Source organism: Festucalex cinctus, chromosome 8, assembly GCF_051991245.1.
Source record: "Festucalex cinctus isolate MCC-2025b chromosome 8, RoL_Fcin_1.0, whole genome shotgun sequence".
Lineage (NCBI taxonomy): Eukaryota > Metazoa > Chordata > Actinopteri > Syngnathiformes > Syngnathidae > Festucalex > Festucalex cinctus.
The window spans coordinates 6,045,477-6,055,373 of NC_135418.1; the positions used below are offsets into that span (position 1 = coordinate 6,045,477).

The window sequence follows — 9,897 nt, forward strand, 5'->3', positions numbered from 1 at the left end:
TCCCCGTGCCTGCGTGGGTCTTCTCCGGGTACTCCGGTCTCCTCCCACATTCCAAAGACATACATGGCAGGTTGTTTGGGCGCTCCGAATTGTCCCTAGGTGTGCGTGCAAGTGTGGATGGTTGTTCGTCTCTGTGTGCCCTGCGATTGGCTGGCAACCAGTCCAGGGTGTCCCCCGCCTACTGCCCAGAGCCAGCTGAGATAGGCGCCAGCAGCCCCCGCGACCCTTGTGAGGAATAAGTGGTCAAGAAAATGGATGGATGGATGGATATATGTGTGTGGGTGTGTATGTAGCCTATGTATGTAGGGAGGTAGTGAGAGAGAGCTTTAATATCCATCCATCCATTTTCTTGACCGCTTATTCCTCACAAGGGTCGCGGGGGCTGCTGGCGCCTATCTCAGCTGGCTCTGGGCAGTAGGCGGGGGACACCCTGGACTGGTTGCCAACCAATCGCAGGAGCTTTAATATAGAATCTATATTAAAGCTTATCTATATTATAGATAGATAGATAGATAGATAGATAGAAAATGTCAGCCTGAGAGAGTGAGGCGTGCAAAGTTAAGAAGGGGGAGTAATCATTTCTGATGTGGGAGGGACTGGGGGGTTGTGTATAAACTGACCATGGCTACAGGGAAAACCATTCAGTGTTGCAGTATTTTTGTGGTAGTGAGATGATGATGGTGGGAAGCAAGGCATAAAGCGGAACAGCAACAATCCTCCTTAATCACACACAATTTATAGGTAAGTGAGAGAAAGACCTTAATGTCTGATTTGATCGTCTTCAACGTGCAAAGTTTTTTTCTTTGCATTGGTACTGCTGTGCATTGCAAATTGCAGAGAAGTTGTTGCTCATGAAGGAAAAGTGGAGTTTCAGCATTTTTTTTCTAATTTAATTTATGAGGCTGCTAAACTGTTTAGCTGTCCATTCTTCTACAGGACAACCTTTATGATGGAGAAAGCTGCATTGCTGCTGTTTTACTGCCTGTTTGTATCTATATCAGGAGCTCCACTCTACCCCTCCATCAGGTAAGCTTTACTACAGACATCACCTTCATGATGTAAAGCATAATACCCCATATATACATATTCCATTTTAATGTTAAAAATAGCTGAGATGACCATACTGACCACCTTGATTTATTTATTTAAATAGAAAAAGTGGAGCTTTGTGCAATGTTATATTTTATGTATAGTAAAGGATTCCCCCCCCTTCACACCATTGCATGCACCCTCTGAAATTATGTTAATATTTTTTTCCCCCCAGGAATATTCTGAGTTTAAAATGTGTCTGCAGCATTTTAAAATTGTTACAAGTGTGACATTTTCAGTGACTGAATAAAACGGAATGTGGAAAAATAATACAGTTGAATGCAGCAAAGATGTTACTGTTATTGAATTTGTCAGGTTTGGCCAGAGGGACACATCCATCCTGATGACATCTTCTCTAAAGAACCCAGAGCAGCTGGAAGACGCAAGTTCTGCCCAAGAAAGAACAGACTTACGGTCAGTACAAGATTGGTCTCCAAAAGTGTTGGGAGAGTGAAACCAATTTCTTTATTTTTGCTGTAGATGGAAAACATTTGGATTTTATGGATATGAGTCAAGATAACAGCAGTTCAGCTTTTAGTTCCAGGTAGTCAAATCCGGATCTGAAACATGATTTAGAAGATATTTGTGGATGAAGACCAAATGGATAAGTGAGAGAATGTGTTGGCACAGATGAACTTGATTAAAGTGAATTAACTTCATACTTACAGTACTGTTAAATCATTTGATTGCAATAACTGCATGAAGCACGTGACATATTGACCACCACTTTTTCATTATTTTTTTTTGTGAGGCTTTTTCTTCTCATTATTTTTTGGAGGGGGAGTTAATCCAGTCTCCAATTTTAGCAGATAAAACGCCTGCTCTATAGAGTTTAAGTTGAGACATGGCCTGATGAGAACCTCCCACTTCTATCACGATCTTCCTTTTCTTTTTCTGCTAGTGAGTGGTTTGCATCTTCGAGTGTAGCATTGGGTTGAGCCTGGTGTAGGTAAGTGTTTTAGAGCAGTGGTGTCCAAACTACGGCCCAGAGGCCATTTGCGGCCCACCATCCATTTTTTAGTGGCCCGCGACATGTGCTAAGAATGGCATTTGACTCAGTTCAAATAAAATAAACAAAAATGTTTGGAGATGGTCAAAGTAAGAAGGGAGGGTATTGAAAAACAGGTGCCATTTAAGGTTATTTTAGTTAAAGGGGCTGTCTGCCGGTTTCACTCAGGAAAACACACTTTTTAAATACAGGATTTAAACAAACAAACTACTTCTCAATTTATATAATTTACATTTCATAACATGTGGGGACGATTTTGTCCCAAACCCGCACCCCCCCAGCCTGTATTTTGCCATTTTGTGTTTGTTTTGTAAACAGCGGGCCGTTTCTGTGTTAAGACAGCGTTTACACCCCTCCAGCCAATCGCAGAGCGGGGGGGTCTCAAACGGGGCCCGGCGAACGTGTCAGCTGCTTGATGTCACTCCCGCAGCAATTTGAAAGCACGTACGGATGATTCCCCCCCCCCCCACACACACACACACACAGTAGTTTACGTGTGAATGAGTTTTAAAAAAAAAAAAAAAAAAAAAAAAAAAAAAAAAAAGGACAGTGGGGAAACCTCCACTATGACACCATCATCCTCGCTGGGCACCCCGGCCACAGCATGGCACGTGTCACCACGCAAGCTGGAACTATCTCCTGTTGAGGAGAAACCTTCAGGGGCACATTATCCCCAGAATGAAGTGTCAAAGGTGGAGGGGGTGAGTCTGACCACACCCTACTGCCAGCCAACCCATTGCCCAATATCAAATAGACTCCCTCTATGGGCAACGCGGGCCGAACCCCAACGGACACCTCACCCCACACCAGTTCACAATCGAGAACCACTTTGTGCAGGGGAATGGGCAGCACTGTCAAACCCATCCCACGACTGAGAATGCGGTCTCCCGTGTCAGTCTGGTCAGAAAAAGGAAGTGCAGAAACCACAATGTACGAATCATAAGCCCGTGTCCCTCAATATTTTGACAGGGACCGGTAGCTCGCTGCCTACCAGAGACACAAAGCCATCCCGAATGAATGGTCCATAAGCAGCCAAAACATCAGGTTCACAAACAGCGACAGTAAGTTCAGACTTCCTGCAACTGAAAGGCACTGCCGCGCTGCAGGCTTTACATTTGGTTTGATCACCTTACTCCTGGCCTGCAACACGGGACAGTCAGCCTTCCAATGGCCCATTTGATGACTATTACACATCCTGCCTTTATCAAAACCAGGTCGCATCCTTTCCACTTCATCAAAGCGGCGCGCCCCATCAGTGGACTTGAACGAACCAATCGCCCCTGGACGCAATGTCTCCCCCATATCGTGCAGCTGCCTTCCCCGCCAGCCAAAATCATCACGCGCAACATTTCGTTCGCGAAAATTTGTTTTACAAAGTACCTCGAACTCGTCAGCAATCATAGCGGCATGAGATGCAGTTTTTGTGCTCCTTTCATTGACAAACGCGGCAATACGTGATGGAAGCTTATTCTTAAATTGCTCCAAAATCAATAACTCACACAAGTCATCAAAGGTCGTAACATCAAGAGACATTAGCCAACGCTTAAAATGTAATGCCAAATCTCTGGCAAACTCAACAAACGTTTGGCTCAAACGCCTCTCCCATGACCTAAATCGTTGTCTATATGCCTCAGGTACCAGCTCATATGCCTTCAGGACGGCCGCCTTAACTTTATCGTAACTGCGACTATCCTCTGCGCTCAAAGAAAAGTACACCTCCTGCGCCCTCCCAGTGAAAACACTGCAACATAAGAGCGCAGTCAGTGTCGGGCCAGCCTCTCGCGTCTGCCAGCCGATCAAACAAGACAGAACGAGTTGGGGTCCTTGTCATTAAATGGCGGCAATAAACGCAAATTATTTATATCGAAAGAATGCCTCGGCTCCGGCTCCTTGGCATCACCAATTTGCTCGCCCGTTTTAGTGAGACGACTCTCCTCATATTCCCACCGAGCTCTCTCAGACTCCTTCTCTTGCCGAATTCGCTCAATTTCAATCTGTTTCTTAATTTGCATTTCAGGATTTAATTGATCATGCAGCAACTGCAGCTGAAGAAGTTCCATCTGCTGTTCGAAGGTTAAGCCTTGGGTCGACACTGAAAACGAGACGGAAGGACAATCTTCCTGATCGATAGCCAAAACACCCATTTCTTCCAATTTATTTCTCGTCACCTTAACACTCTTTTAACCGCTTATCCCCCAAATTAACACCATAATGCTCACCAAGTCGCACCAATTGTTCCTTTGTACATTTCTCCAAATTGTCCTCAGACGGATCCGCAACAAAGAATGCCACTTCAGACATTATTATTATTATTATTATTATTATTATTATATTTTAAAACACGTTTATTCAACGATTAACTTTTCCCCCCTCCCTCTTCTTTCCAAAATAAATAAAATAAAAATAAACAACACACCTTTAATAAGATGATTCAACAAATAGGAACAAAGCCAACAATCGATTTGGGTCCACAGCATTACGCGTGTACAGGAGCCGACAGGCAAGAAAAACAAAACAAAACAAAACACTGTGTGCCCTCGGAAACCCGAGTCGGTATGGAGCTCTCCCGCTATCTAATATAAAAAAAAAAAAAAAAAAAAAAAAAAAAAAAACCCAACTGACCGCTGGCCCGTCTGACCGACTAGCACGCTAGCCGCCCGTCAGGAACCACGGACATGCTCCCAAGCAAAGCTTCAACCGCACGCGTCACAACACTACCAAGCCCCATGCAACGAACCCAAAGGGGAACGCCGCTACAGCCTACAAGGGAAAACTCCACACCAGAAGCGATTAAAGCACACACAATAACACATGCCTTACCTGAGGGTCTCCCGTTCCACCCGCAACAAACTGTAGCCCAGGAGCCACGCGGAAAACGAATTACAAATCTCCTCCCCCTCGCCCCAGACACACCAGTATTCACTGCCAATACATAAACAAACACTACTAAACTGTCTAACGCACGTACGCGCTTCCGTGCTGTCAGCAGCACCAATTAAACACTATCCAAAAACGCGGAAACCCCAACCCAAAACGCGCAACCAATTACCCCAAAGCTGCAAGTAATAATTACTTCAAGCACGGCAATGTCACTTGCGCGACAAAAATGGGAAAAAAATCTCCCGGACGAGCCCCCACTTTGTCATGACCCGGCTCAAAAGCCACGACAAAAAGACAGGGGAAACCGCTTTTACAAATTAATCAAACTAATTTATTACAAATAAGAATACAAAATCAAAAAATAACAATGGCGTGTGTTTTGTCTGTAATATCAGTAGTGTGCATGATGTAAGTGTGTGAACATAGTGTGGTGCATGTTGAATGATGTAGAACAGAAAGTAAATAAATGGCGTGTGGCTCTGGCGTCGGCTGCAGGGAGTGACGAGAGCGTCGGCACATCTCCGAGGCCAGCATAATATAGCCCAGGTGAAGCAATGGGCCCAGGTGCTCCACGTCAGCTAATCACTGGCACTTAAGATTTAAAGAATGGGAGACAGGTGTAATTAGTAGTGATGGCAAAATGAAGCCCCGTAAAGCAGTGAAGCCCTGCAGTGAAATGCTTCACACACACGTCGGGGCTTCAAGATGATTCATTTCCTCGACTACGCCATCATGTGGACAGAAAAATGTATAACATGCTTGGTGCATGCAATAAAATGGTGGGGTGTAAATCATGCTCTAAATACAAAAGAATATATATTTGAAGAGTGTTTTAACATGAATTGTTCTGTGTTACTTTGTCTATGTTTGTGCTTATGCAACAAGTGAAAATGTGAAATAAGGTCGTAAAATAAAGTGCTTATTCATTTTTATTTAAAAACTATTTTTTCCGAAGTTTTTGGACTCAGGCGGTTTCTTTTTTTTGCCGAGAATTTCACCTGCTTTGGAAAAAAAACTCTTTCACATGGTACTGATGAAGCAGGGGTGCATCGATATGAGATAGCAAGTTTGTATAGAATTGGACGCGTATATTTCTGTGATTCCCAGTACTGAAGTGGACTTTCAACTGTGAACAGAAAAATGTGAATTTTATGTGTTGTCACATTTTATTTTATTTTATTATTGGAATCTGTTAAAATAGTACCGTAATTGCAGTGCATTACCTTCTGAGGTGAGATCTGCTCAAAGTGCTCCTAAACAAGGGAAAATCTCTTTCTTGCTGGTTCCATCGCAAAAAGAAGCTCGTCAAATCGAATGCCAAAAGCAAAAAAGTAGCGCAATAAGGGACCCGAAAACACAAAAAGTGAAGGGGAATCCATAGCGTTTCTTTGCCGCTTTTATTTCGAACTACACTCAAACCGAGCGAATCATTTCCTGAATCAGTCACGTGGTACACCTGCTTCGTGGGGCTTCAAACGTCACCACGTACGTCATCAACACACGCATTGACACGCCGTTCATGAACCACTCATCTGCATTACACGGAACACGCTTCAGGGATTCGACCCGAGAAGCACATCACTAGTAATTAGTGCCACTGGCATGATGACAGTGTGGGGTCATCACAATTTATTTTGACATAAACCGGAATAATGACGTTTGAAAGTATGTCACGCAGAAGTGACATCATCTAGCAGCAGCCAATAGAAAAGCACCTTCAGATGACGTTGCTCCCATGGTGTGTTTTTAAATATTGCGCACAAGTAATACACATTTAAAAAAAAAACATAAAACAACAACAAAAACTAATACTAATACTGAAACTAACAAACTAAACTATAACTAAGCATTTTTTTAAAAGAACTAAACTAATAAAAACTAACAGAACCACCCTGAAAACTAATAAAAACTAAGTAAAATGAAAAATTCAAAAAATATAATAACCCTACTGCCATATTACAAATTGGTTTATATACTGTACTGTAGCATTTTTCTAAATATGCAAAGCACAAATAAATTATTTGTACATTTTTTAGGACTAAACACAATTTCTCTTCATAACATTATGTGGCCCTTGCGTCCTTCTGATTTTGATTGTGGCCCTCAAATGAAAAAGTTTGGACACCCCTGAGTCTGTCCTGACAGCTGTTAATATTGTGCTCATCAACTGTTGCAGTTTCCTTGGTTTATCCTCACTTAAATTGGACCCCTCCATATCAATGCTTAATCAAAATGCTATTTTCTCAATTCTCTGTCAGTCCGGCACACTTAGCATTAGCAAGTTACGCCTGAAGTCAAAGAGGTTATTGTCATTTCTTAATTGATGTGAGTAGAGTTTGCATCATACTGTAGCCATCTAGGTAATCTGTCGATTTTTCTTTCTTTATTTTTGTATTTTGTCTTATTTTAGCTTGGGCCGCCATGCTGATGCCATCTTTACAAACAGTTACAGGAAAGTGTTGGGCCAAATATCTGCCCGGAAGTTTCTTCAGACCATCATGGGCAAACGTCTTGAGTACGTACGTAGGTTTCACCGGGGGAACTAAAAACTGTAAACTGTGTGCAAATCCAGCATCTGAAAGCACAACAGAGCATATTATTGTGGCTATTGTGTGACTGTGACACAATGAAACCTGAATCTTTTTCTACAGAGATGAAAGTGAAAGCTATATGAAACGCCAGTCAGATATCTATGAAGGAACCTATAAAGAAGATCTGACGTCCATCCAGAGAAATCCCAGATACAGAGGACTTCATGGAATTCCGTGAGGCTCAGGTAAACAGTTGTGATATTTTGCAGGAAGCAAAGAACGGAGTGTCACACTTCCTGTAATTCAACACTTTGTTCCCTATACAGAGTGCAGAGCAAAGAGGACACATGTACAGACTGGAAGAAGCATATTCTCATGTTGAAAACCCTCACAGCTTGTTTTCTTGTACCTGTATTTCTTCACAACAAAATTGTATTATTTATTTATTTATTTATTTATTTGTTTGTTTGTTTATTTGTTTGTTTTTTAATCATTGAAGCTGTGACTAAAATCTTGTAGCACACACCATTTTTTGTTGAATTATGTGCGACTCTGATATTTCCTATACATGGTACAACAATTATGTTTGAAATTTTAAATGTATTTTGGATATGCAATACAAAAAAAAAAAAAAAACAACAACAACAATATAAATATTCCAAATGAAAACAACATGTACTGCTAGCCCAGGCGTGTCCAAACTTTTTCATTTGAGGGCCACATACAGAAAATCAGAAGGACGCAAGGGCCACATAATGTTATGAAGAGAAATTGTGTTTAGTCCTAAAATTTGCACAAATAATTTATTTGTGCTTTTGCATATTTAGTAAAAAGCTACAGTATATAAACCAATATATTTGTAATATGGTAGTAGGGTAATTATAGTTTTGGAATTTTTCATTTGTTAGTTTTTATTAGTTTAGTTCTTTAAAAAATGCCTAGTTTTAGTTTAGTTTGTTAGTTTCGGTATTAGTATTAGTTGTGTTGTTGTTGTTTTTTTAAACTGTGTATTACAATTATTGCAATATTTAAAAAACACCATGGGTGGCATGTCATCTTTTGGTGCTTTTCTATTGGCTGCTGCTAGATGACGTCACTTCTGTGTGACATACTTTGAAACGTCATTATTCCGGTTTATATCAAAACAAATCTACTAAAAATCGCATTTTAAAATCATCCACAAAGGCTCATGCATTAAATTAATTACCAAAGACTAAAACGAAGGACATGTTTGCTATAATTATAGTTAGTTTTAGTTAATTTTGCAAACATAAAATGTAGTTTCAGTTAGTTTTCGTTTTTTAAAAAGCATTTTTGTTTTTATTTTATTTTGTAACAATATTGTTTTTTGAATTGTACTTTTTTCATTAGTTTTAGTTAATGAAAATAACCTTTAATGGCACCTGTTTTTCGATACCCTCCCTTCTTACTTTGACCATCTCCAAACATTTTTGTTTTGTTTATTTTATTTGAACTGAGTCAAATGCCATTTTTAGCATTGTCGCGGAATACTGAAAAATGGACGGCGGGCCGCAAGTGGTCCCCGGGCTGTAGTTTGGACACCACTGTGCTAGCCCAAAAAGGATTAGGAAGAATTTTATCTTATTTTAATCCTACTCTTAGGTTCACAAATTAGATAATCAAAAATTGTAGACCTAAATACATACGTTGTAAAAATATAACATACATACACCTCACATATAAACATCGTACATACTACATACACTTTTGCCCGCATACCCTTCATATCCAATTGTTCTTCATTATAAATACACACCTCACATCTATTTTTTCATCACAACATACACTTATGTGCAACATATTTTTATACATTTCTTTGAAATGAATTGTTTTAATTCCTAGCTTATGCTACTTCACAAGTTCACACCACAAATTGACAAGCAAAAGCTTTTCCTAGTTGTCCATATGTTCAATACTTTTAAATTGTGTTGACCCCTTAAATCATAACTCTGAAATTGATTTTGAATGTTTTCCCGGTGTGCTGTTTTACCTTGTACATTAGTTGTGCAGTTTGAAATGACACAATATCTGTACATTTGAATATATTTCATTTTATGAAAAGCAAATTGGTGTGTTGTATCCTATGATGTCCATCCATCCATTTTCTTGACCGCTTATTCCTCACAAGGGTCACGGGGGGGTGCTGGAGCCTATCTTAGCTGGCTTTGGGCAGCAGGCGGGGGACACCCTGGACTGATTCCCAGCCAATCGCAGTCCTATGATATGATTTATTTAATTTTTTTGTAGAAGGATTAATGACAAAAATGAGTTATTGTAGTGTTTTCTCAAAACCTCGACAAACTGATGAATGTGGTAAAACCCGGGAACAGTTTTGTAACGACTCAGCAGAGTCGATGAAAAACAGAT

At 40.6% G+C, this 9,897-nt stretch overlaps 1 protein-coding gene across 2 annotated transcripts; it reads left to right on the forward strand.

Annotated features, from left to right (window-relative positions):
* Positions 1-567: 567 nt before the first annotated feature.
* On the forward strand, positions 568-9,453 carry ghrh (growth hormone releasing hormone). Of its 2 annotated transcripts, XM_077529990.1 has the most exons (6): positions 568-741; positions 937-1,026; positions 1,405-1,503; positions 7,389-7,493; positions 7,630-7,754; positions 7,836-9,453. In XM_077529990.1, exons 2-5 carry the CDS (start codon positions 947-949, stop codon positions 7,745-7,747), a joined length of 402 nt encoding a protein of 133 aa, XP_077386116.1. In that variant the 5' UTR covers positions 568-741; positions 937-946; the 3' UTR covers positions 7,748-7,754; positions 7,836-9,453. The 2 variants fall into 2 exon arrangements, with proteins under 2 accessions (XP_077386116.1, XP_077386117.1); XM_077529991.1 differs by lacking the exon at positions 7,836-9,453 and having other exon boundaries at positions 7,389-7,497; positions 7,630-7,717.
* The last annotated feature ends 444 nt before the right edge of the window (positions 9,454-9,897 follow it).